Source organism: Aythya fuligula, chromosome 9 (genome assembly GCF_009819795.1).
Source record: "Aythya fuligula isolate bAytFul2 chromosome 9, bAytFul2.pri, whole genome shotgun sequence".
In the NCBI taxonomy this organism is placed as follows: domain Eukaryota; kingdom Metazoa; phylum Chordata; class Aves; order Anseriformes; family Anatidae; genus Aythya; species Aythya fuligula.
Genome location: NC_045567.1, coordinates 21,655,002 through 21,681,608, shown reverse-complemented (window position 1 = coordinate 21,681,608; position 26,607 = coordinate 21,655,002). Strand labels below are relative to the sequence as shown.

At 38.5% G+C, this 26,607-nt stretch overlaps 1 protein-coding gene across 1 annotated transcript; it reads left to right on the top strand.

The window, feature by feature from the left end:
- Window positions 1–137: 137 nt before the first annotated feature.
- On the top strand, window positions 138–24,874 carry PRKCI (protein kinase C iota). Its single transcript, XM_032193078.1, has 18 exons — window positions 138–313; window positions 7,114–7,235; window positions 9,825–9,914; window positions 10,706–10,756; window positions 11,902–11,987; window positions 13,354–13,494; window positions 14,363–14,417; window positions 15,139–15,197; window positions 15,627–15,803; window positions 16,607–16,704; window positions 17,709–17,795; window positions 18,393–18,528; window positions 18,782–18,869; window positions 19,909–20,034; window positions 20,137–20,216; window positions 21,241–21,330; window positions 21,626–21,741; window positions 22,297–24,874. Exons 1-18 carry the CDS (start codon window positions 204–206, stop codon window positions 22,382–22,384), a joined length of 1,800 nt encoding a protein of 599 aa, XP_032048969.1. The 5' UTR covers window positions 138–203; the 3' UTR covers window positions 22,385–24,874.
- The last annotated feature ends 1,733 nt before the right edge of the window (window positions 24,875–26,607 follow it).

Sequence of the window (26,607 nt, the reverse complement as noted above, 5' to 3'; positions counted from 1 at the left end):
TGGTGCCCCGCCCTCCCCTCTCCCTCACGGAGGTGCGGGCGCCTCTTGGCCTCCTCCACTCTTCCCCCCCGTTTTCCTTCTCTCAGTGGTCCCGCCCGGCCTGGGCGGGCTGAGGAGACCGCGGGGGGCGCGCGGCCGCCGCCTCCTCCTGGTAGCGCGGCCCCTGCCCGCTCCCGGCCCCGGCCGCCGCCGCCGCCCCGGGGATGCCGACACAGCGGGACGGCAGCGGCACCATGACGGCTCCGGGCGGCGGAGGGGGCGGCCTGGGCGGGGACGGAGGCCACCAGGTCCGCGTGAAAGCCTACTACAAGGGGTGAGTGAGGCGGCGGCGGGGCCGGGAGCCCGCCCGGTGCCTCCCCTCACGGCCCGGTTTCTCCTCAGGGCCGTGCCCGCGCTGCCCCCCCCGCGGGGCTCTCGGTGCCACAGCCGGGGAAAATGAGGAAAAAAATAGGGGTTTTGGGGCTGGGAGCTGCGTGTGGGGATCTGTTCGGGGCTGAAGGAGGAGAGTTGGGCTGAAAACCCGCCCTGTAGGGTCCTGGGGTGCTCCCCGGGGCTTCTGAGGGAGCCGAGTGGCAGCGAGGTGCTGGGGGCCTGCAGGGGGAGAGGCTGGGTGCTGCTCTCCTGCAGCAGCGTATAAAAACACATATAATGTGATATAATATAATATAATATAAAGGGTGCCCTGCTGGGGGTGCGCGGCGCCCTGTTGGGCACCGACAGTTAGAGGAGCCGGCCTGCAAAGAGCAAGGTTCGTGGGGCCGTGGAGGTGGGTGGGAGGTGATCTCATCAGAAAACAACGCAGGTTGTGTTTTTGGGTTAGGATGGAGCTCCAGGCACTCTCGACAGCTCCCTTCCAGTTACCTGGGTTAAGTACGAGAAAACACTTACTATGTTTATGGTGTCCACTGTCTGATATCTATAGCCTTATAGTTTTAAGGAGAGGTATAGAAGCCTTGCTGAGCACTTGTCATTTGTGAATGACTTTTGTTCCTGGGCTGTGTCTGCTTTGGGGCTTTTCTTGGCAAAAGTGCTGTATGATCTGTGTAAAAGTGGCATAATCTGTGGTTTTATGAGGTCTGTGGAATGCTTTCAAACTAATAGTATGTGAAACTCTCTGCTCTTTTACAGTCCCTTTAATGCCCCATTTCTTAAAGGAGTGGAGATGGCCCTGGCCATTAGCTGACAGAAGCGTTCATTTGGGCAGGCAGCGAACTAAAGTGGAAACTGCTCTGGATTAAAACCATTTATTTTTCTTCTGCTGGGTCAGTTTTAATCTTGATCACTTCCACATGCAATCATTTGACTTCTTGCTTTAGTGCTGGGAGGCTGTGGCGCAAGAAGAGAGATAAAGCAGCCCAGGGTTGTGGGAGTGCAGAAGAAAACTGCTACATCGGAGAGGAATGCTGGCTCATGACACTTTAAATATTAGGTAGCAATTTCACAGGCGCTGGAATGTTTCCTTTGAGTTTCAACTGAGTTTCATCTGCTGACTTTTTAACTGTTAATGCAATTGTCAGTTTACTTTTAATAGTGGCACTGAATCATATGGGCAGTTGGTTAACCAACAAACTAACAGGCTGAATGCCTTTGTAATGATTCATTTCGAGGTCTAAACAAATTATTCTCTCTGCTCTCCTACAAAGCAAGTCTCATGCCCACTTCTCAAGCTAGTGTTATCAAGAAACGGATAGCAAAGGAAAACATTTTACTTGTGCTGGAATGACTTGGAGACTGAGGATCTAAATGCTGATATCAAAGGCAGCATTTTTGCTTTAATCGAATAAACCGTATCAAGATTAGAGCTGGATAGAGGATTTTTAAGGAAATAGTGTTAATTAGGAAATGTTAATCTCTCTTAACTTTTTTTTTCTGATAGAAGCCTTTAAATGGGATGTAGAAGTTACAGTGCAAGTCTCGCTTGGAAGTTCTTTTCAACTTCCACTTGTGTCTGGTCAAAGACAAAAAAAAGAAAGCTCCCCCCAAGAAAACCCCAGCCCAACAAGTCAGAAGCCCGGGCTGGCTCTCAGAAGGTGGTGGTGGGGCTGCTCCTGCCAGCTCGAGGCTGAGTCCCAGCCCCAGAACATCACTCCGTCTGGCCAGGAGCCTAATTGCTTTTCTCAGCCTAGACAAAGGCTTTCATGAAGAGCTCTTTGAAGGGTCTTTGTTTCATTCAACTATGCAGTGGTAATTCTGTACCTTAAATTCATGCAATATGTAAAACCAGGAAGGAAAATTTTCCTAAAACAGATCATGAGAATAAGAGGGTGGGAATTCCCAAACACTTGGGAATTGGGTTGAGTTTACCCTGATATTTCCTTCTCTCAGGTGAGCCACTCTTATCGTAGGGCTAGTTTAAAGGGCTGAAAATAGTCTTATCTGTTTTAAAGGGTTACTGTCATCAGGGCAGGGTCTGTGACAGAGGCTCCTGACTGAGCTGGTAGGAATTTATTATAACTAAAGTTTAGTGCTTTTTCATTGATAGAGTAACAATGTGTATCAGCTTCAAATGTGCAGCACTTACACACCCTCTGTAATTACAGCCATTTTAGGTGTCTAGTTATTTTTTAAAAGTTTATGTTTTTGCTCATCTCAGTTGTTGTGGATGCTTTTTGTCAGTTCAGTACCAGAAGCTGTTACATCAGGGGAGGATTGCGTTGTAGTAGGTGAAAACAGGTAGGGGTGATAGGCTGCGTGTGCACTGTGAATTCTATAGAATTGATGTTCATGTAAAACAAAACAAAACAACAATCTTGTAGAACCATTTTCTGTCATGATTGGAACTGCTAGGTTTTTTTTCTTCATTGGTTGACAGATTTAGTGCTGTTTTAACTGCATAGGCTGTAATATAGGTTAGACTTCTAGCGTAGTTAAAGGCATAGGATCCCAGTGCTTTACCCACAGACTGTTTGATTTGTTTTGAATGAAAAATACTCCTGGCAGTCCTCTCGCAATACATGTTAAATTAGCTTCTTTTCTTAATTTTACATGAGTGAAATAAGTGGTGGGAAAAAAAAAGAGTTCCATTTTAATTGTAAAATCAAAGTGCACCTTCATAGATATTTCCAGAAAATTGCTTTTAAAAGTTTTTGCTTTCTCACATCCTTTGTTTATATTATTCTTTGTCTTGAGAACTTTCTGGTCAGATTTTCATCTCGATGTCTTCTGTTGTCTGTTGAATATAAAGTTCTGCAGAGGAGAGTGTTCAGCTTTATAGGCTTGAACCAGAGCTTTTTAAACATACAAACATATAAACTCCTCCTTGCAGTTTCAACACTGATTTCATTTTGTGGCTGGCTGCTTTTTCTGGTGATGTTTTTTTTTTTTTTTCCCCAGAAAAAACAACTGTGCAGGAGGCGGCAATTTCCAGACCTCAGGCCTTTCCTGGAGAAAGAGAAAAGAGGCACTTAAATAGTGTAAGATCTTATCAGATCTTACTGCAAAGATACTGAAACAGCAGAATTCTCCAGGAGAATTCTTGCATAGGCTAATTTCAGTGAGCTAAAGCCTTAACGACTGACATAGCTGTGTGATAAGCATGTGGATGTGTAATTAATCTGTGACTAGATATCTCTGCATCCTCAGGTATATGGATAGCCGTATGAGGCTCCAGACAGAAAAATCTCCAGCAGTAGTCTCCCACAGAAGCTTGAGTTTAGAAGCAGAGAGTGAGATAGGTGTATTCAGTTGCACTTAACTGTCAGCATTGTGTTTTTTTCTTTGTTGTTGCTGAAGACTCTTGTGACTGCTGGATGATCTGTAAAAGAAAGGGCATGAGAAAGAAGCTGTTTGATCTTGGAGGAAAGGTGGGACTTGCATCAGTACAGCTCTTTCCTAATGAACACAGCAAGTGTGGAAAGCGCCATAAAACGTGAAGGTGACAGCAGAGCTACTCTGGAAGCGAGACAGCTCAGGAGAAAGTGCCAGTGACACCACTATGGTTAAAATTGCAAAGTGAGCTTGTAGGAAGATCTGTAATCTTTCAGTTCCTGCATCATGTAAAGCTGCCTTTTCGTCTGTAGAAAAAAACGTGCAAGGTGTTGCTTGTAGCCTCTTGTTCATATTTACATTCCTCCTTTGGTTTAATATCGCTGTTGGCTAGGGTTCTGCAGAACGCGCCGACAAGTTGGTGTTTGTTGGTGCGGGATGGGTGCTTTTCCAGGTCTGTTCCTCGGCTCTCTGATACGTGTCCAACTGAAGGTAGCAGTGTAGTACTTTAGAGAATTAAATTCTAAAATAATAAACCCCTCTTTTATTTGAAGGGCAACTAGTTCTCTGTTTGAAGGGCAACTGTTTTGCCACTTGAAGGCAACAAGTAGGAAGCGTTCATTCAATCTGGATCAACTTTACTTCATCAATAAGAGAAGGATTTTTGTTTCTAAGCTGTTCAACGCATCCTAGTATCGTGGATACGTGACATTTGCTGGTCACTGTAGTAATGTAGAGATAAATGTGTGGACCTGAAAAAAAAAATTAAACAGTTTTTAGTAATTTTTCTTTTAATCTTCATTTTTTGCTAGAGCAGCAGTGATTACCGCCTGTCAGGACTGTGGTCTGTCACCTGCCTCTTGTCTGCCAGTAGCAGTCATACAGTCGCGCTGCTCGAACCTACCCTCTCCCATTGTGTACCAGTTCAATCACAAAATAAGCTGGAAAAGTTGAAATGTTCAGCTGTGACTGCTTAGTGCCCTGCAGAACGTAACCTTTTATTTAAGAAATAAATCTGTGCAGGGAGGGGGAATGAAGGTGAACCTCAGCTGCAAATCAGAGAAGTTGCTAAGCGGTGCGGTGCCTTATCTCCCTGCAGAGACATGGGTCCCTGACAAGCAGGAAATGCAGGTTGAGGCTTTGCCTCCTAGCAGGGCCTCCTCGCTTGCTGGTGATGCCTGGTGTCAGCAGCGCGTGCGAGATCTAACCCTGAACAGAAACAGAGCAGAGCTGCCACTTCGCTCCTCTCAACTCTGATTCCATCCTGCTGTCAGTTGTGTCAGCAGAGAGACTCCCTGGCTTTTTTCATCCTTTCTTTTGTGTTTTTTCTAGCTTTGTGTTAAGCGTCTCTACATATCAGGGTACAGATACTGTTCTGTCCTGTGTGGAAAGAAGAGGAGCAATTCCTTGGCCAAATAACAGAGCAGCTTTCTGACTTCCATTCAGATTTTTGAGGTGTGATTTCAGTATCCTAGCAGTTTCTTGGAGTCTTTCCCCTAACTAAACTATCTCTGCTCATAAGGCCAGAAGTAGGCTGTCCTAGTGTGCTTAGAATTGCTAGTTTGTGTGTGCTGTTGAACTCAAAGGAGCCTCTGCAATATTCAGGCACACGTGTTTATCATGCTTGTTTGCTGCCCCTCCTGGAAGTGTTTCATGTCCCACGACCACAGTGTAAGCCACAAACTGCTGGATACGACTCTGTCCCTGTGCGAGGTGATTTATAGTCATCGATCTTGATGCATACGTACATCTCAGTCTGGTGGGGACCTTGATGTGGATTTTGACCTGATGCAAATGGTGCCTGTTGTTTCCGTTCCACTCCACCACCAAACAGTGCTGGCATTGACAACTGCACCGAACAAATGAATCTTAACTGGTCGAATTTTTAGGGGGAAGATGAGTGTCACAGGTCAAGTGTCAGGTTTATACAAGATGTTTGAAGTGTAGTGCTGTGAACAGTCCTCTTCTTTCCCTCTCTTCCTCTCTACCTTCCTCTGAACTGTACCTCTGGCATCCTTTGCTTAAAGGGCTGCTACCCTGAGTCACCTGTTCCCCTGTAAGGCCCAGCAAATACCAAGACAGTGGGTCAGCGTGTTATGTTAATGCATTTAAAGCACCAGGTTAACTCACTCTCCATCTTGCCTATAACAGAAATACCAGTTCTGCATAACAGTAAAGCACTAAATTTTAAATCTAAGTATACGCTTTGCTCGTCTGTTCGCGCTCCCTGTCATTGTGGTGCAGCATCACCATGCCTTTCTAAAGGCACTTTAAATATTTGGAACTTTTTTCCACCCTTTAATCTGGTAGGCAACCTGTTTAATATTTTTCATTAATGTTTCATAACATCTATGCAATTGCAATTTAGTTGGAGAAGATGTATACGTTCTTTAAATATTTTGGTAACTAGTAACAAAATAACTTGTTAGAGTAAGGAAAACCACCAATACGTTAGTAATGTCCTTCTAAATGTTTGCAGCATTGTCGTGGTTTAACCCGGCTGGCAGCTAAACACCACGCAGCCGTTCGCTCACCCTCCCCCCTCCCTCTCTGGGACGGGGGAGAGAAATGGAAAGTGAAGCCCGTGAGTTGAGATAAAGACAGTTTAATAAGACAGGAAAATAATAATAATAATAATAATAATGATGATACAATGGTGATAATACGAAAGTAATAATAGTATGTACAAACAAGTGATGCACAATGCAATTGCTCACCACCCGCTGACCGATGCCCAGCCTAACCCCGAGCAGTCCGGCCCCCTCCCCCCGGCTAGCCACCCCTATATATTGTTTAGCATGACGTCAGATGGTATGGAATACCCCTTTGGCTAGTTTGGGTCACCTGTCCTGGGTCTGTCCCCTCCCAGCTCTTACTGCACCCCCCAGCCTGCCCGTTGGCAGGACAGAGCAAAGGCTGAGATGTCCTTGGCTTAGTATAAGCACTGCTCTGCAACAATTAAAGCATCGGGGTGTTATCAGCACTCTTCTCATTCTAAGCCAAAACACAGCATTCCACCAGCTACTAGGAAGAAAATTAATTCTGTGCTAACTGAAACCAGGACAAGCATTTAATTCTTTGTTTTCCACTGACGTAATACTTAATTTCTGTGTGCCGTTAAAATCTCCTATAGCTCACTTCAAAGTTATTTGGCCATGTAAATCTTACTTTTTTTCAAAAGCAAATGGCTGGAAGAATAAATGTCAAAGCAGTAATAAAAATCTCTTGGAGCCTGACTTGCTATAGGCAGGACTCTTGGTGCTAATGGCTTATTAATGTTACTTTTAAGGTTTTTTAGGGGGCTGTGGCAAGAGATGGGCTTTATATTAGTAGTATGTGAAAGGCATTAGAGGTAACAATGCTACATATTACAATGTAGTTTCTCAGATTTGTTTTTCTCTTGCTCAGGGACATCATGATAACGTATTTTGAACCTTCCATCTCATTTGAGGGACTGTGCAGTGAAGTCCGCGATATGTGCTCCTTTGATAACGAACAGCTTTTCACCATGAAATGGATTGATGAAGAAGGTAAATCAATACTTGCCACTAGGCTTTCTGACAAATATCTGATCAATATGGTGCTAAGCTTTCAATCTGTCCTCTCCCTTTCATCTTTCCCTTTCTTTCTGCCTTCGTGAGATAAGCTCAATGTTTTTAGAAATGGTAAATCTGACTGTAAAAGTAATGGTTACCCAACGCCCTTGCAAGTATATCTTAATTGTTGTTATTCCAAATCACTTTGTGTGGTGCTCCATTCCTGTTTTATTTTTAACCAAATAAATAACCCAGTGACCATTAAAATGTGAGTTCAATGTTTAGATTTTGTAGGAAGGAAATGGAAAATACACTTGAGGAAGCCAGTGATTCCCCATAAGCCTTAACTGTTTCAAAAAGAGTTAAACTAACCTTAATGATACAAAATACCATATTTGTATGAAATATTGGTACAATTTAATATATAGTTGTACATGTAACCACAAAAAGTTGTATTTTCAGTGTTTGTATCAGCTGTTCCTTTAGCAATCTAAAGTCTAACAACATATAGTTAATTAAACTTTTTACAAGTATTAGAAGAAAAAAATGAAAGAAAATATTTATCTGAATGGTAGCTCAGAATGATCCATGTTATTGTTTACTTCACATGAAAAAAAGTTCAGGCAGTTCTCCTTTTTTCTTAACAGATCAGATGTAGTCCAGTGTCCCTTCCGAGTTGTATGTACACGTTAGGAACGTTTTGAAAAGCTTAATTGTAGTTCTTACACCAATGCCATAAAGAAAGTGTTCTACACAAGTTTTGAGCTGCACCAGAGACGTCTGAATTATGAAATAGCTGTTATGTTAGCATGCTAAGTACTTGATGGCATAAAAGGCCATAATGTGCAGCGATTTGTCTGCAGTGATTAGTATTTGTATGCAGTGATTACCATAAATGGTGCTTGTAAACCTGTTTTCTCACAGCTTTCCCCTTCAGAATTGGGTGAGTGCCAGTTTATTCAGAGCTTACAACTAAACATGGACCAAAGCTGATTTTGGAAGTGCAATATGGGCAGGTGTGCTGAAATTCTGGTCTTCAGTATCTAAGCAGGTTTTCTCCCCCACTCCCTTGCCAGGATTCCCAAGTTATTCGCACAAGGCAGAAGCAGTTAAGGAAAGGAGCAATGTTTATGGCCAAACTTCTGTGCAGTGGTGCTGATGGAGTTTGACGTGCACTTCACAGAAAGCTGGCTGGTTTGTTTTATCTGGAGGAGGATGGTAGACTTTTCACTGAAGAGAAAGAGTCTGGAGAGTCATAGTAAAAAGTACACCTCTTTTTAATGAAATGTGTTTGTAAAAATTTTAAAAAAAAAAAAAAAGTGCAGATTCAATGATTTACTTGAAGCAACACCTTGTTCTACCTCAACTTTTGCTCTTTGATTGGAGACAGGTAAAAAGAAGAATACTGCAGTTAGACTTTTCTTCATGTATTAACTTAGGATACAGTGCAGGTGTAGAGCATTGTGTATAACTACTTATGTTTCTGAGAGGTAATCGCACAAAGGCAAATCTAATTTAGTTGAATAGAAACACACGAAGTTCAGGTTTAACTGGAAAATGGAGTTGAACTTGGTTTGTTTTTAGAAAGACTTCTATTTTGAACTTCTTGTTAAATAAGTCAAAATTGAATATTTTCCATTGATATTTTATCTGGCTTTAGATAACTGCAAAATTATTACTGGTTCATTGGTGAAAGAATATTCTTGTAACACTTTTTTTTTTTTTAATACTTAGCCACCATTAATAATACTTTGAATTCAGACTTCTGTTACTCCCCATTAGATTTTTGAAGTGAAATTGTGAATCTGAAGGCATTGTGGGAAAGGTCAGTTACGTGCTATTGCCATTGTGATCACCAATAAAAAATAAATGTGCAAGTCAGATTTAATTATGAAGCTTCCTACTAATGTCTGCAAACCTGTGCCTAGTTCAAAGCACTGCATATGCTCTTGAAAGCCTCCCTTTCTTCTGCCAAAAAGAAACACAAAACTGTTTGCACAGGTGTCAAAAACAAATGAAGAAAAACTGGTTTGTTGATTCTTGGTGTGTTTGAATAAATAGTTGTTCCTTCTCCTCCTGCCCTGCTCTCCATTGTGTGAGTTTGTGCAGTGGGTAGGCGGTTTGATGCCCAGATAGGCTAATTGGGCAGGGACATGCAGTGTGATGAAAAACGGCTAAAGGTGACTTCAAAGATTGGAGTGGCTTTAAGTGTTATGAAATTCAGAAAAGAATAAAGATAGAATTCTGATAATGGACAATCTAGAAGTATTTTTCCATAAGGTATCCTGCACCTCTTGTACTGAAATAATGCGTAACTTTGTAGGAGACCAAGCCAATGATACTTTGTGATTATGATCTGCTTGCAACTTGGGAATATCTTAGATTCTTACTTTCCTTGAAAGCATTCAATGTGACTATGTTCAGATGTACTCTCTGAACAGAATGAAAAATAAGTACTACCGTGCAGGAGAATATTGTTTTGTTTTCCTACAATAATAATCTTAGGCACAACTGTGAGGGAACTGTCGAATGGCACAGAACTAATTGGGTTAAGTTTTGTATTGTTCTCTTTTCTTTCTTCAGGAGACCCGTGTACCGTTTCTTCCCAGCTGGAGTTGGAAGAAGCCTTTAGGTTGTATGAGCTAAACAAGGATTCAGAGCTTCTAATTCATGGTATGGTGAAATTCAATGTTTTACTTCTAATGATTGCACTTACAAAGAAGTGCAATTTTTATGTATTATGTGTGTCTTTTGCACTACTCCAGCTTCCTTGGTTAAAGTCCATTGTGGCATCCTGCCAAGGATGCTGAAAACCATGCACCACGCTTTTTTGCTGTCAGCACTTGTAAATGTCTTTTATGAAATTAAGTGAAGATAAAATACTTTGGTCTTAGTTTATTGATGAGACAGCTACCATCTCTAATTCGTATGCTTGCTGGCAATGAATGTTAGAAAATATGTGTGTATGTTATACAGCACCCACATTTCTTCATCAGTTTGGCTGGAAGGAAGAGACAGCTTTTCAGCTTCCCAGAAAATCTTTTTAAAAATAGAAAAAAATTGTATCTGTTTTATATATAAATAATATACATAACCCTGGGAAAAAAAAGGGCTAGTATAGACAAGATCACACTTGGCTGTTAGGATACTGTAGTATGATATTTATAGTCAAGATTTCTAAATACTGACTGCAGGAATTGTCCACGTGAGAAACCATCATCAGTAGTTGTTGCTAGTTACCTCTGTTAGGAAATAACTTTGTTTGCTCTGCTGTTCGGTTTTATTTCTCATGTGGATCATTGTTTTGTCTAGCAAAGATTTTTGTGGGAGCTTTTCAGCTTGCTTTCTGTTAAACTAAGTTTTGTTAAAGTGTATTCTGAGTGCCTTTCAGAAGTGTTGTACTTAACCCAAAGATTTTTCTGTCTGGAACAAAAATTAATAGAAATCCAATGTTTTTCTTGCAGTATTCCCTTGCGTACCAGAACGGCCTGGCATGCCTTGTCCGGGAGAAGATAGTAAGTAGGCTTTTTAGTGAAGAAGTACTTAAAATCAGGGATTCCTATTCTAGAAGACTGAATAGATTTCCTTTTCTTGGCAATTTTGATATTCTATCATTTGGCTTTCTGTGCTTATAAGCATTAATAATGCAAAATCTCTACAACTTACGTATTTAAAAGGAGTAGAAACTTTTTGCTGAAATTAAATGTTGTTTGTCATCTCTGAATCATTGTTAATAAAAAACATTTTGCATTTCTGTTAACTATCCATGCGTCTCTGCTTTCCTTGCTTTTGCCTCTTTTATCGTGACAGTTTTTTTATTCTATTTCTGTCTCTAGTAGATATCAGATTGCTAGCTGACTAATGTGAGCAAAGGCTTGTAACCAGTGGTAATGAAGTGTCATATCACCAGTTTTAAACCAATGTTTAGGCTATATAAGTATTCTCCAAAAACCTTTAAATCATGCTAGCAAATGTACTAACCATTACAGAGGTGATTTTCCGTCTGTCTTAATGTAGACTTCTATGCTGTTAATATTCATTTTATAAAAGGTTATGGGTGTGTTATGCATGAACACATCTGTCAGTTTGATATCCAAGTCTGACAAATGTCAGTGTACCTGCTTAAAAATTAACTTTGGCAGTATGATCAGTGCTGCTTTTCTGAAAAAACAAGGTTGTAGACTAAATCTGAAATAGGTTTGCAACGCAGTGTAGTTTTGTGTATCCTAGTTCTCAGTTTTGGTTCTTGATAATGCAAAAATACGGTGGTGGCTGTGGACCTAAAACTGGAGGATTTGTGCAAGCAATCTTACAAATCATGGCATGCTCATGAAATGCACCTTCTTCCCTCCTTCCCTTTCACACAGCTCCTCCTTGAGTTTAGGCAAGGTAGGTGCATGTTCTGCAAACAAGTGCTTGTATTGTTTGGATCACTTTCCTTCTTTCAACTCACTGACAGTTGGTTAGAGTATTCTACATTAAATTTTCTCCAAAATTTAAAAAAATTAAAAAGATACTTAGAACATTACTCTGTGTTTCTGTAAGGCTGCAGGAGTGAAACATTACTCTGCAAATCACTTTGCACAGAATTGTCCATGAGAAGATATTGTAGTTCTGCGTTTATATTTTTATGGATATAATCATATGTTTTTCCTCTTAGAATCCATTTATCGCCGAGGCGCCCGCCGGTGGCGAAAGCTCTATTGTGCAAATGGTCACACTTTCCAAGCCAAACGATTTAACAGGGTGAGACTCTTGTTGGGTATTTAAAACCATGTTACAGGGATGTCTAATTTTGTAATTTTAATGCTACTGCCTTGAAAAATTATAAGGTAGATTTACTCTCAAAATTTATTCTCATTTTTGTTGATTGTCTGTAGTACTTTGGTAATTACAGCTTCAGGAAACTTTCTCAGTATAAAATCAGGCACTTAACAAGAAATAAATATTTGTTATTCATTTCTCAGTACAGTCTGTAATGATACTAGTTAAATGCTCCATTGTTCCCTTAAAACCTTAATAGAGGGCAAACTTTACCACTCACATTAGATGACTGAGCTGACAGTGCATTTGCAGTTCTTTATGTTCTAGGAATAAAAAAAGTCAGAGTTGCTTATGATGCACAGACTTTTCTTTCATTACTTTTAAACAAAAGCTGAGATGTTTTTCTAAACATTCTGCTTATGGTGGCATGTAAGCAACTGTAAGTAACAGACCATTTTCAATATTTTCAAAAAGCAGTAGTCAAACACAGTTAAGAACCAGGAAGACTATCTGCTGTGTTTATTTAAAAAAACAAAACAAAACAAAAAAAACGAATAAGCAAGGTTCCTTGACAGCTTCAGTACTTTTCTTTCTTTTCTAAGTTGACTGTATCATGCGCTAAATAATGCTAAAATTTGTCTCTGCTAAACCTCATCTTCAGCATTATTCATCTAACTGTACTCTTTTTTATTCTTTTTTTCTTTTTTTTTTTCTTCTTACAATGCTCTGGGAAACACTCATTGACCTCTTCCTAGTCAAAGGCTGTCAAGGCACCATCACGGAATCACTTTCTCTCTTGCTTTGTAGGCACCATGTTTTCATGGTTCTTTTGAGTTGCATTGAGTGTTCTTCAGTGAGTGGTGACCCTCTCATTTCCTGTTACCTGGTGGTTTAACTGTGCTGAAGCTTTTGCTCTCCTGCTTTTCTCTCTACAAATCTAAGTACTCATCTACACAGAGAGATGATGAGACACTTAGCAAGTCAGTTTGGTTGCAGGAACCTGTTGGTTTACCTGTACTGTGTTTGACCTGGAGTTGGCTCACGTCTCTCTGGGTCCACGTGCAGCAGAAGAGCCTGACTGTGCCTGCACCTTTCCAAGCACATGTGCTCCTTCCTGTATGGCAGTTGCTGCTTATTGTTCATTTGTAATTTCTGAGCTCTTCTGTGGTATCTGCCTGTTCTATCTTTAAGCTCTGAGATAGGGACTCTGCTCATGTAGTGCTAATTTCATTAGGGGTCTCTGATCTTCTATCCACTATTCTTCAATAACAAGAGTGTGGAGCGTGTCTAAATAGATTTTGTTGTTTACTTTTGCTCTTCAGTCGGTTTTGTTGATTTGTCATTCTAGCGAGCTCATTGTGCCATCTGCACTGACCGAATATGGGGCCTGGGTCGCCAGGGATATAAATGCATCAATTGCAAACTCCTTGTTCACAAGAAGTGTCACAAGCTTGTCAATATTGAATGTGGACGTCATACACTACAACCAGTAAGTATGGTTTGTCTGAAAAGTTGTCTCTTTTGGTTTTTGTTTGTTTGTTTTTAAAGAAATTAATCAAAAGAGCCCACTTCATACTAATGGCTTTCAAACTGTAGTCTGCAAATAATCATGCTAGATGAAATATGAAAGGTTGTCATTCTTTGTCTGCTGTGTTAATGGCAGGAAAATGTCAGAGTCACTTAGCAAAGTGGCAGTTCAGTGAGAAGAGTTTAGTGAGTCTTATTCTTGCATCCGTTATTTATTCCTGTGACAGATATATTTACCTTTTCCTTCACTGTACTGTTACGCTGTGTACTTATATATGCACACAGACACTATTTTGTATCTTCAAAGAGAACTGCAAGTAAAATATCTTCTCTAAACATCTGCTAGATTATTTGACTATTTTCTATATAGAAAAGGATGATTGAGGCACAAAAAATTTGAGACTTCTCTCAAGAGATGGAATCATCTTTAGTTCTTGAGTCTCTGGGGGGGATAAAATAAATATCTTTCCTAGTTTAATATTAAAAGCAGATGTCTACAAGTCTACATGTATATTCTGTAAGTTGATTTGACTAATATATGTACTGCTAAAGTACTCGAGATTTTCTGTCTCAGTTCTCATCTGCTGTACTACTTTTTCTCTGTTGTATTAAGTTGTCACTTCAACAGCTTCTGGGAACTTGTCATAACTTCGGAAAATAGGTAAAATAAGGACTAGAGTCGTTCTTAATATTCATTGTGTATGGATTAGAGCAGTAACTATGTTGATTCATCATGTTAAAAAGTAGCTAGATTATATTCCTCGGGGATCAATTATTGTCTCCAAAGTAATGTTTTTCACAGTCTATTACAAAAATGTGCTTAATTGCAGGAACCAATAATGCCTATGGATCCATCATCGGTGCATCCAGATAATGTAGAATCAGGTAAGATCAATTATTTTTATTCCTTAATTTACTGTATGGAGATGAAACATGAACGTGGATTTTAAAATGAAACAGGATAACGTTGAGCAAGTTATTCTTAAAACATTGTTTTAATTATATTAATAGAACAAGAAAAATAAGAGATTCTTAATACTAAGGGGAAAATAAATATAAAAATCCCTTAGTTTTCTGTATCTTGCAGTTTAAGAAACTAGGCTAAAAATGAAAAATCTAGGCAGTCAGCTACCTTTTCCCATTGATATGTTGCATATTTTAAAAGTCCTGAACAAACAATCAACAAAAGCCCTAAACACAATTACAGTGGAAAAAAAATGAGTAAGGTTTCTATGTGATCAGTGGACAAACAGATTCACTCTTGCAGCAGTCAAAATGGTCATCCTGATGTTTGAATTTGTATATAGACAATGATCAGTTAAAATAACAAAAAGCTGATATTCTGAATGAGATGCTCTGCGTTGAGATTAATCTAAATAGGTTTCCAAATATCATTATAGAGTGTTGCGTTAGCTATAGTGGTTGTTAATGCAGCAAAAAATTATTCCAATAGTTCAGAAATTACAACAAAAAAAGGTTGCCAGTTTTCAATGCTTACATTATATACATTTAAACTGTTTCTCTCTTGCTTCAGTTCTTGGGTGTGGAAACTTTAGGGAAAAAAATTCTTTCATGTCAAGTCTCATTGTTTTTCTTGCACCTCTAGTGATTCCATATAATCCATCAAGCCATGAGAGCTTGGACCATGTTGGTGAAGAAAAAGAGGTAAAGTATCTAACCATGCTAACTATATTCAGAAATCTTCAAGAATTCTCTGTTTTAATGCCTTCATAATTTATATTGTCATGAAATGAAAACTCATACATAAAGTGCATTTGAGATGCTAACTCAGGTGTATGCATGTACGTCTTGTAAGCTGTTCTACTTTGAAACTGGAGTTGAGATGCACTTTGATTTAGAAAGTATTCCAAACTCTTCCAGTTTCACTTGTTCTCATCTGCCACGTTGCTTCCTTCCTTTCCCCTGACATTGCTTTTCAAGGGTAGTTTTAAGAATAACGAGTGTTATTTGAATCACTTGTTTATATTCATTTTGCTATTCTGTTTGAAATGCTAACTTTCCTTAAACAATAGCAACTGCAGTTGTTAAAATTGGCAAGCCTGCTCACTAATTCCAAAGTATCTCTGTCAACAGGCAATGGGCATTAGAGAAAGTGGCAAAGCTTCCTCCAGTTTGGGTCTTCAGGATTTTGATCTGCTCCGAGTCATAGGAAGAGGCAGTTATGCCAAAGTACTGCTTGTTCGACTGAAGAAAACAGAACGCATTTATGCAATGAAGGTGGTGAAAAAAGAACTCGTCAATGATGATGAGGTAGGCAAGCTTTTTATCAATAACTCAGCCAGTTGTTCTGAAGAGCTTTAGTACCTGCAACAAGGGGGTGCCAGGCTTCTATGTCTGCAAAATTAGTTGGAAATCATGCATTACACATTCAACTTCTTGAAGAAATATTTTTTACAAGTTCACAAGACAAATGACCAATTTTGAGGTCTTCATTGACAGACCAGTAGTTCACAGCAGTCATCCAGTGCCAGTAGTTTCTGTCGTGAGCCTCATTACTTCAAGCAGTATTGTCACTGTCATAATCGGCCCTGTCTGCAGCAGTAACTCATGCAGAATTCAAGTTAATGAGCCTCTCACACTTCGTTATTTTGAAGCACTATGCAGTATTTCTCCTGTTGCGTTCACTGGGCTGAAAAAGGAAGAGGTGGAGTCTGTTTCTCATGTGTTCAAGTTTATGGATTTTTGGTCACAATGGAGATCCTCACGATGTTATTCTACTTGTTCTTCAAATCAGTCCGTCTTAATTTGGCTGTAGCTTACACAGTGATTAGAGGAAACTTGTAGTTTGTAGGAATTGCAGTATTCAACTGCCATGCTCCTCTGGTTGCTGAAGATTTCCCTCACATTTCTTTAGGCTACTCTGTAAACAGATTTGAGTAACTGTGGTCTGCTATTCAAGAGCTTTTGCATCTATTTCTGGTATACCATTGATTTCTTCTGCATTTGTTAATGATACATTACATTCATCTGCACCAGTTTTTCTGCTAATTGTATTTAGTGTTTGACCTACAAAGTACAACAATCTTTATCCAAATGCCTCTTTTTTTAAACAGGACATTGATTGGGTTCAGACAGAGAAACACGTCTTTGAACAGGCTTCAAATCATCCCTTTCTTGTTGGACTACATTCTTGTTTCCAGACAGAAAGCAGGTAAAGGTCGTCAGATGATAAGATAATAGTCTTTTATTCAATAAATATTCCCTATTGTTAGCACCTCAGAAGCCTATTTAAAGGATTAAATGTTAGTTAGGTAGTAAAAGTCAGTGTACTGTAAATCACTGTAGCCTTTTATGAACAAAAGTCATGTTTATCATTTAAGCTTTTCGGATTAGAAAGATGCAAAAGATTGTGAAATACTGGTTGTTATAACGGGAAGGATTCTAGAAAGAAAGAGAGATACAGCCAGCAGAAAAAAAAGATGCTTGAGAATCTGGAGTAGAAGAGACAAACTAGAATGGGAGGAAAAAATAGGTTAAGGAAGGTGAAATCAGTAGTATAAATAAATAAATAATCTAAGTGATGCATAGACTCTGAAGATGAATCTCTAAGCAGAAATTGGAAAACAGTGGTATATAGATGAAAATGTTTTTTTTTTTTTGTTTCTGTATATAGGAAAAGAGATCTCAACAGAGTAAATTACTATTCTATACAGTAACAATTTTCAGTATAAATAGAAGTTATTGTATATTTAAACAGTGTCATTGCTGTACAAAAAGGTGATAAGCTAGTAGAGCTAAGTGAGAAGAGAGTATTTGTAAGATATTAGTAATACTAATTATGAACAAATGAGATTAAGAGGATCATGAAGGAAAACGTGGAATTTTTTTATGTGCACGGACACTGATGTCAATCTATTTATATAGTCATACATAATGATGAGAAGCAGTAGTTGTAACGGATTGTGGGAAGGATTACTTACTTTCCTCTATCAGTAAAGAGATTATCTAGTGAAACTTTGTATATTTGATTTTTAACTTTGGGAGTTTATTCAAGGGAAAGGAAATAGGTGAAGCCAACCGTGTTACCAGAGAGATGGGAGAAGTTAAACTGACATTTGTCCAGTAATAGACCTGTAACATCTTAAATATCTGTTCAATAGGGAAGTCTTTCAGCCTTGTATAGAAGCACTTGTGATACACTTTTGTGTGTTTCAGGTTATTCTTTGTTATAGAGTATGTAAATGGAGGAGATCTAATGTTTCACATGCAGAGGCAGAGAAAACTGCCAGAGGAGCATGCCAGGTATGTCTACTTGCAGATTTCATCAGAACCATTGGTTTTCTGACACAGTGCAGTAGTGCAGAGATTATGGTGGTGAGCTTGCAAATCTTCTCCAGATCTTAAGAATTTAATAAATTTGATACTGCATCCTCATTTTACTGCTGCAAGCTACAATGTTTTTTGTTTCAGAAAGGAGCTATAATTGGAATCACGTAAGAATTGCTTGTATTAGCATTACCGTTGATGACTGCATCTGATTCTGATTTTTCTAGAAAAACACTCCTGTGGTATTTTTAAAATTATCTAATGGTAATGTGTTTCTTTTAGAACAACCATGAAGAGCTGTCTAGGCAAATGCTGAGTTCTTGCATGTATTTCATCTCAGGTTGAGGTGAAAGGAATGATTTCACCAGACATTAATATTACTTTAAAAAAAAAAAAAGTGTGTGTGACTGTGGATAGAAATGGTTGTATTATTACAAACAACTTATCTGCTCACCTGGTGAAAAATTACAATGGAATACACAAAAAGCTATTTAGAAAAGTATAATTCTACCAAGATTTGGTGGTTTGTTTTTTTTTGTTTGTTTGGGTAATCATTATCTCTTTCTGCTCTAGGTTTTATTCCGCTGAAATCAGCCTAGCATTGAACTATTTGCACGAACGGGGGATAATCTACAGAGACTTAAAACTGGATAATGTGCTACTAGATTCTGAAGGGCATATTAAACTCACAGATTATGGCATGTGCAAGGTAAGCTGCAGTTCCTTGCTAACCAGTAAAATCAACAATTAAGAAATTGTTCTAATTTAAAAGATGTAGAGACATAAAATGGTGAAGGTTCCAAGTATTTGTTTATACACATGCAGATAGGCTGTATACTCATTTCAAAATGAAAGCAGTTTATTCAGGACACTTGCATTAATTCCAAGTGCAGTCTTCAGTGGAGTGGGAGAGTGGAATCTCTTCCTAAGATTTATTTTGTCTCCATCCTTTTTTTTTAAAGGAAGGACTGAGGCCTGGCGATATAACTAGCACATTCTGTGGAACTCCGAACTATATTGCTCCTGAAATTCTTCGGGGGGAGGATTATGGTAAGTTGCATTTTTCACTGCTCTTGTATAACTTTTGGCTTATCTCTTACTCAAGATGTTTGGCAGTGGAACATACAAATCTCCATCACACACCTGATCCATTTAACTCAACATTCTTTCTGAAAGAGTGAAAAAACCCTTCAAAGACAGGAAACATTACACCAAGCAAATGAGACACCATGCCTCCCACATCGTAACTTTTTACCAATCTTGAAGAATAGCATGGGTCTTCTAAACTTATTCTTGTTTATAACTATTTTATATACTCTAAAATATTTACTTGCTGTCTTGAATTGTGTTCATTTTTGGACCTTTGTATTTGGCAGCAGTGATCGTAATAAATGTATAGTAATAAATGTATTGCAAAGGGCTTAGATAATGGACATCCCTTTCACAATGTTCAGTGTTTAAAAAAAATGAAATTGTCTATGCAATTGCTTGTTCAGGAAGTCCACAAGATTCCTGAAACGAGATAAGAGAGTACAGAAGGCAAAGGGTTTACCGTGTATGTTTCCTCTACTTACCTTTTCTTCCTAAGCTTCCAGTGCTGTGCCAAGCAGATCTTTGATCTAACAGACTTCAGACTATATCAGTCTAAGCCTAGCTGCATTTTTTTTCTTTAGCAGTGCATAACAATATAGCTATGTTCATCTCCATAAATGACTGTCTTGCTACTATTAAGAACCATGTACTTCCTTCTTGTCCTTCCCCCGCCTCAGATAATGCACTGTTGGTTAGCAATGACTAAGCTTATATATAATCTAAGACTTTAGGGTTGTAACACCAACCTTTAAACCTGCTGAGTTTCCTTTTCTTTGTACGGCATTCCTTCTTACCCTGCACCCAATGAACCAAGTAATGTCTGTTACAGCTGTTACCTTTCCTCTATTCAGTAGGTCACACAGAACTACGTAATCAGAAATTTAATTGATACTTAAATTTCTGAGCTAATTCTTCTTAAAGCAAGTCTTGCTTTAGCCCTAAAAATGTATTTTTGCTCTAAAAAAACTTAATCGGTATTTTCTCATGTGAATTCTAGGCTTCAGCGTAGACTGGTGGGCACTTGGGGTACTTATGTTTGAAATGATGGCAGGCAGGTCACCATTCGATATTGTTGGAAGTTCAGACAATCCCGATCAGAACACAGAAGACTATCTATTTCAAGGTAAGTACAATGAATGTTCATATACTTTAGTGCTTTGTCTCTACTTACCTTTAATCTAACTTTAAAGGTGCAAAGGCTGATGTGAACCTTGGTTTCTTGCAGTAATTTTGGAAAAACAGATCCGAATTCCCCGATCCCTTTCTGTTAAAGCAGCAGGTGTTCTAAAGAGTTTCCTTAATAAGGTAAGAGTTAAATCAGACAATTTGAGACTTCTCAAGAGAAGCTGTTTTTTAAAACCTGTTGACTAATTGTTGTGTAGCAGATGTACCTTATCTACTGTACACAGAGACAGGGTAGAAAAGGTGTGGACATATTGCAGAATTTTAATGGGGCTGGGAAATGTGTGTTAGATATTTCTCTTAGAACCTGAAGTTTTAGATTCTTAGCCTGGAGTTGAGAGTAAATTTCAAATTAAAAGGTTTAGAAATACTCTAAATAATTTCTTTAACTTGAGGAATTGGACAACTGTACCAGATTAGTCTGGGTACTTAAATAGGAGTTCAGCAAATCACTCTGACAACTTCTGATGTCCTCCTTGAGGAAAATGCAGAGGCACTATGCACTTGCTATTTGCTGATAGTTAACTAGCCTGATAGTCAAAACCTGCATCCGTGGCAGTGGATTAGTCTAAGCACATGCTGGATTTTATTTAGTGAGTTGCAGAAGTCAGGGGAGAGTAGCAGGAGAAACCAGATTTGGTTAAAATTACTCAGAAGGTAATACTGTTTAAGAACACTGCTTCTGTTGCAGCTTCCTCCTGTCCTCCTGTATTGAGAGCTGTAGTGTTACAGCCTCCTAGTGGAAGGACTTGTTAAAATAATCTTTCAGCTGTATTTATCAGGAACTTGCAGTTGCTATCCCAGTGCAATTGCCTCACATAGGCAATCTGCGTATTGAGAGGGAAGAGTCAAATTCACTTGTGTGTTTCAGAGCTGGGTTAGATGACAGTACGTTTAAACAGGTCCAAATAAAAATGAGGATAGATGGGGTGGCTGTTTATATACAATTCAGTTATAGGCTTCCATATATTTGTGCCTGTTTCAGACAGTAAATTGGAACATTTTCCAAAATAAATAATGTTAACTTCGTTCTCCTTGTGACAGAATTCATAACAATTCGTAACATCTCACAGAATTCATAATGTGTGTCTTTTTATTCACATGTAGGCTGTGGCACCAATTTAGAAATATTTTTGTTCTTGCACAGGATCCAAAAGAGCGTTTAGGCTGCCATCCTCAAACAGGATTTGCAGATATCCAGGGACATCCATTCTTTCGCAACGTTGATTGGGACCTGGTATGTGAATACCTGTTGGTGTGACTTACTTCCTTTGTACGCAGTGATAACTTGTTTTTGTTGTATGGGATGCCACAAAGAAAAAAACTTTCAAAAACTGTAAGCTCGTAACTGGTGTACCATAGTCATAATACAGAACCTTTTAATTCTTTTTACGTACTGTAAGTACAGTAGTTTAATAGAATGCTCATAGAAAGCATACAAAAGAAAATTAAGGGTAACTTCCAGCCTCGTTTAAAGATAATTCAGTAGGTTGTAACTCATTCTTGGTGTCACTAAATGCATTTATTCTTAGATGGAGCAAAAGCAAGTGGTACCTCCGTTTAAACCAAATATATCTGGAGAATTTGGTCTGGATAACTTTGATTCCCAATTCACCAATGAACCTGTGCAGCTCACTCCAGATGATGAGTAAGTAATACAGAATTTAAGACATTTTGATAAGTCAGTGAAGGAGTTAGATAACTTCATAGAATAGCTGTATTTATAGTACAGAGGGTGTATGTAAAGCAGTAAATAATTATTTCTTGTGTTAGTTTGGAAAATTCTTGTGTGACCTCATAGTAGGCTCAGAGTGGATGGATTCAATATTGTGCTATTGTACGATGTAAAAATCAGCAATTGGAAAGCTACTATAAAGAATTTTAGTTTAAGAAAGGATGAATAAGTGCTATTTTACAAGTTTTAATGGTATCACTTGAAAGAAACTAACACGTGAAGGAGAAGACCTGTTTTGTTGTGTGGTTTATTTCTGCATTTTGTTTCTCGAATATTGCTCCCGAGTGGTTTTGTCACTGTCGCAGGGTCTAGAAAAAAAGTTACAAGGAAAGAGAGGGTTAAAAGCAAGAAAGGGGGATGTTCTCAACTGCAGTCTATTGTAGAGGTCTATGTTTTTAAGACGAACTGCCAGCTAATCTTGCTGCTTTTGAATTTTGTTGAGCTAACAACTTTTTTTAATCTTAATAGTGATATTGTGAAGAAGATTGACCAGTCTGAATTTGAAGGCTTTGAATACATAAATCCTCTTTTGATGTCAGCTGAGGAATGTGTCTGAATTCTCCATTTCTGGACTGTGCCAATTGTTACTCTGTTTGTTTTTGCATGGATAAACATCTCTTCATTTGAATGCACTTGCATAAAAATGAATAACAAAACGTCATACCGTTGCCACCTAGTGTGGATTAGTCAGTAATTTTTGTATTAATTGTCATCTGGGACAGTCGTCGTGCTGAACCTTGGGCTGCCAGAAGATTTAAAATGTAAACTTCCCAGCAGTCTTGCCAAACTTGATTCTTAATATGGACGTTGGTCTCTGGGGTTCCTGACTGAACAATGGGATCTGGCTGTATACTTTGCCAATGCAGTGTTCTGATAAAGGAAAGTTTTCTTATTGCTTTAAGAATACAAATTGCATTAGGGGAAGTAATAAAATACCATTAAAGGACTTCCATTTTTCCAGCAAGACAAGTAAGACCTCATGACTTTTGTAGTTCTAAATCTAAATGTATGATAGCCCTGTTCTCCTTAGATGTCGAAGTTGCAGCTCCATCTTACAGCTACATTTGCCCTTCAGATTTAAATGACAGTAAGGAAAGCAGATTTTTTAACTGAATAGGTCAAGAATGGCTGTTCTCATAGAGTATATTGATCCTGTCCTAAAGGAGTTGATTAACTCAGTATTAGAATCAATAGGCTTCACTCCAAAATGATATACAAGGATTTGCACGCAGTTTGATACAGAGTGCCTTTCTGAGCCTGTCCCTTTCAGTGAGGGTTGCGTGGTATTCAGTGTCAGTTTAAGTAAGTGGAATTCAATTAATACTTCAAAAATTAAAATTAGTAGAGTGCAATTTAGCAGGAATGGGCAGCTAATACTGAAGAGTGCAGAACCTCATGCTATTATTTATTGCTTTCACAGTTTCTGTCTTACTGTATTAGAATTGCATACACTACAGCTATGGCCTAGGTAAGGGCATTGTTTCCCTTTTTTTATTTTAAATCTCACTGCCATACTGTTGCCGGTGGAAAAAGCACGTCTAGAAAAAAATAGGTGCTGTCCACAATGACTCCCTTAACTTTTCCATTTATAGACAGTAATTTGTAATCAAAATCAAACCTTACATGTTGGTAGTAAACTCAAATCTAATAGTAAAGCAATCGGAATAAATAGAACAGTTCAAACTAGGACTTTTGGGAGGTATATTTCTTACATTTCACGTTAGTAAACAGTGTAATATACAGCATGGCTTATTTTTAATGTTTGAGGAATAGTTTTGAATGTCTTAGGCTGAAGAAATGCCAAATGTATCACTTTTTTATTTTTATTTTGTATTTTTGGGAAAAGGGATTAAGAGATATTGAAGAAAAGAATCTGTGTTATATAAATAAGAGCTGTATGGCAGGCTGAGTGTTACTGAAAGCAGATTTAAGTGTCTGTAAACACACATTAGCAAACCTTATCTGAAGCTTTTAATAATATTTCTGTTTAGTCAGTGTCTCTCCTTGAAAAATCCTTGTGTGGTGAAACTGTAAATTCATAGCACCAATCTTATGGTGAATTTTTTCACTTACACATTAGCTTCAGGGGGAGAGATTGCACAATTGCACAGTAGTTGATAGTATGGGATTTGGTTCATACTTTTCTTCGCAATGTGAGTAGGAAACAAATATCGGACTGAATTTTCAAAACTGGGAAGTGATTGGAGGGGCCTCAATTTCAGGGAAACGTTGAACCTCTGCACTGTTAAGTCAGGTTCCCTTGAACTCAAGTTGTGTATTTTCAAATGTAAACTATCAGAGTAAACCTATTTCTAAAGAGCAACTGGTAACTTCAGTGTGGTTAGTTCATGTGAAATGAACTGCTTGCATGCAGTTTTAAGATTGTGATCAAGTGTTTAGCCTTTCACTCTTACACTTGGGTGACTAGTTTAGACAGCAGGACTTAATTGGTATTAAACTTGGAAGTTACTTAAAGCAAGCAAGAAAAAATGTACAGTGGCTTAATTTCATATGGGGTATTAAGTAAAATGGCTTTACGTAGGGAAGGGCATTTCTGCTGTTCATCACAGAAGTGTTATGGGGTAATACACTGTCTTTTGTGCTCAAAGCAAAAGAAAATGATAATGTTACAGAAAAGAATACCTTATTTATATATCTAACCATTGTCAATGAGATAAATTACAAAGGTCTTACATGACTGTAAGTCCATTCTTAAACTTTAATTTTCTCCAAAGTGCCATGATATTAACAGTTATTTTTCACTGTTGAGCATATAGCAAGTGTCATGAATATTCAGAAGGGACATAGGGTGTAAACAGTTCAGGGCAGTAGGCTTTGTTTTTTTGAATACAATGTCTGCATCAGAAGCATGATGTATTTATGTGGAGTTAACCTTTTTGTACACAAGTTGGATTCTTAGGTGCTCTGCTAGTTAATATTGTCACTATTTTCCTGTTTCATGTGGAATGTGGTCTTGAACATTGTTGTGTAATCATTCCCTTTATTTGTGCACAATTTTTACTTTAAATAAAACATTTACATTAGGCCTCTGTGTGTTAACCTCAAAAACAAATACTGCAAAACTCTGGCATTTGTTTGGGATCCTTGGAAGACCCGTAACTATCCAATATACCTCTGCCAGCCCACGTTTTCCAAAGATGTCTTGTACACTGGAATGCAGGTCCCTCACGAATGTGCTTCAGCAGCCCTATATTCATCACACTCTGCAGAGAAAAAGCATCCGTGTCACTTCTGTCTTTCCTTCCAGCACCAGTGATGAAACAAAACTAACACAGGCTTCAGTCAGCTGTGCATATACAAAAAAAAAAAAAAAAAAAGCCTTCAAGTAAAATTTAAAATGCAATTCTAGCTTGTTTGACCAAGGACCTTTTCCAGCTGGAGCTTCTAAGGCGTTTCAGCTGCTGGGGATTTGCAGTTCAGAGCAATGCTGTCATCATTGCACTTATCTTCGTCTGACTTCTGTTTCTTTCGCTGCTCCCCACATATTCTCAGATTTCTGACACTGTGGCAAGGGCACTTTGCTCATACCCTGTTACAGATGCAGCATTTTATTATATCTGTATATTAATGCCTGCTGTGTATCTTAAGAAGCATTTTAAAAGAGACTTCCTCTTGCAGCCTGGCTTCTTAGTAGAAGCATGTAGCAGTAGTCCTAAACAAATGCTACATACAGATGGCTGCATATCTTAAATACTTGACCTTCCCCCACGCATGCTTCTTGTTTCTGTTCAGTTTGGTGGCCAACTGCTCTCTGCTCAGTCTGAGCAATTGTTTATGTTAAGACACTCTATGGAAGAAATTAATAGCTTGCATCAGCTGTATGTGCTTGATAACTGCTAACCATGCATTCTCACTCCTCGATGGATGTTCGCAAAGCAATTTAAGCAAGAAAGGTATTTGAAATTGAATATGATTCATGGTGTTTTCCTGAGAGGAAGGAGTTGGGGCTTGGAGCCCCTTTCAAAAGAAGGAAATTTTACCATGTCTTGTGTTTTCTTGAGGAGTTCAGTTAGGGTGCTTTTTTATTTTATTTTTTTTTTTGTTTGTGTTAAAGGAATCTGAGGGTCACACTTGATGTGTGATCTGACTGTTACGTATTTAATCATTGATGATTAAAGCTAGGGAAGCATCCGTCTCCTGGACCTGTTCATCTTTTTGTGGGCGGTGGGCTTTTTCAGACAGAAATAGAACTGGAAATCTGTTGTGCAGGCATTTGACTTCTAAGCTTGAACCAAGTGGCTGAGCTTAGATCCCTCATACTTTGGGTGCTGAAGCATTGAGCTAAACACCTAAATTTTGACCGTGATTTTAGATGCAGAAACTAGGTCATATTTCACAATTTTTATTATATACAGCATTTGTTCATAACTGTTTTCAAAGTAACTTGTTCTGTAAGATGTGTATCATGCTAAAATCTATCAGCTTTTTGAGTTCTGCAACATGAGGTGCAATAGGGTTTCTCTAATACAGCATGTCGTCTGTATTAATCTCTTGCAGTAGGTTTCACAAATATATTGAGTGCTCTTCAGTACTACAACTCGCCATTAAAATTGCCACTAAAATATTTTTTTTTTCTTTGAAGACAGTAGCATGCACATTTTTACAGAGAACACTTCCCTCCCCCGGTCAGTGTTGAATTGTCCTCTTTTGCAACTTTAGAGACTATATGGGAACACTTCTTAAAAATACACTGCTTTTTCCTTTTGTCAGAACAGAAGCTTGTTTGTAAATACACGACTTAAATCTTATCCATTAAAC

Bases quoted from the DNA above. Each gene is read 5' to 3' on its own strand.
- PRKCI (XM_032193078.1), top strand. From the start codon at position 204: ATGCCGACACAGCGGGACGGCAGCGGCACCATGACGGCTCCGGGCGGC. The intron at 15,804-16,606 runs GTAGGCAAGCTT...TTTTTTAAACAG, and splicing joins AACTCGTCAATGATGATGAG to GACATTGATTGGGTTCAGAC. The intron at 20,217-21,240 runs GTAAGAGTTAAA...GTTCTTGCACAG, and splicing joins TAAAGAGTTTCCTTAATAAG to GATCCAAAAGAGCGTTTAGG.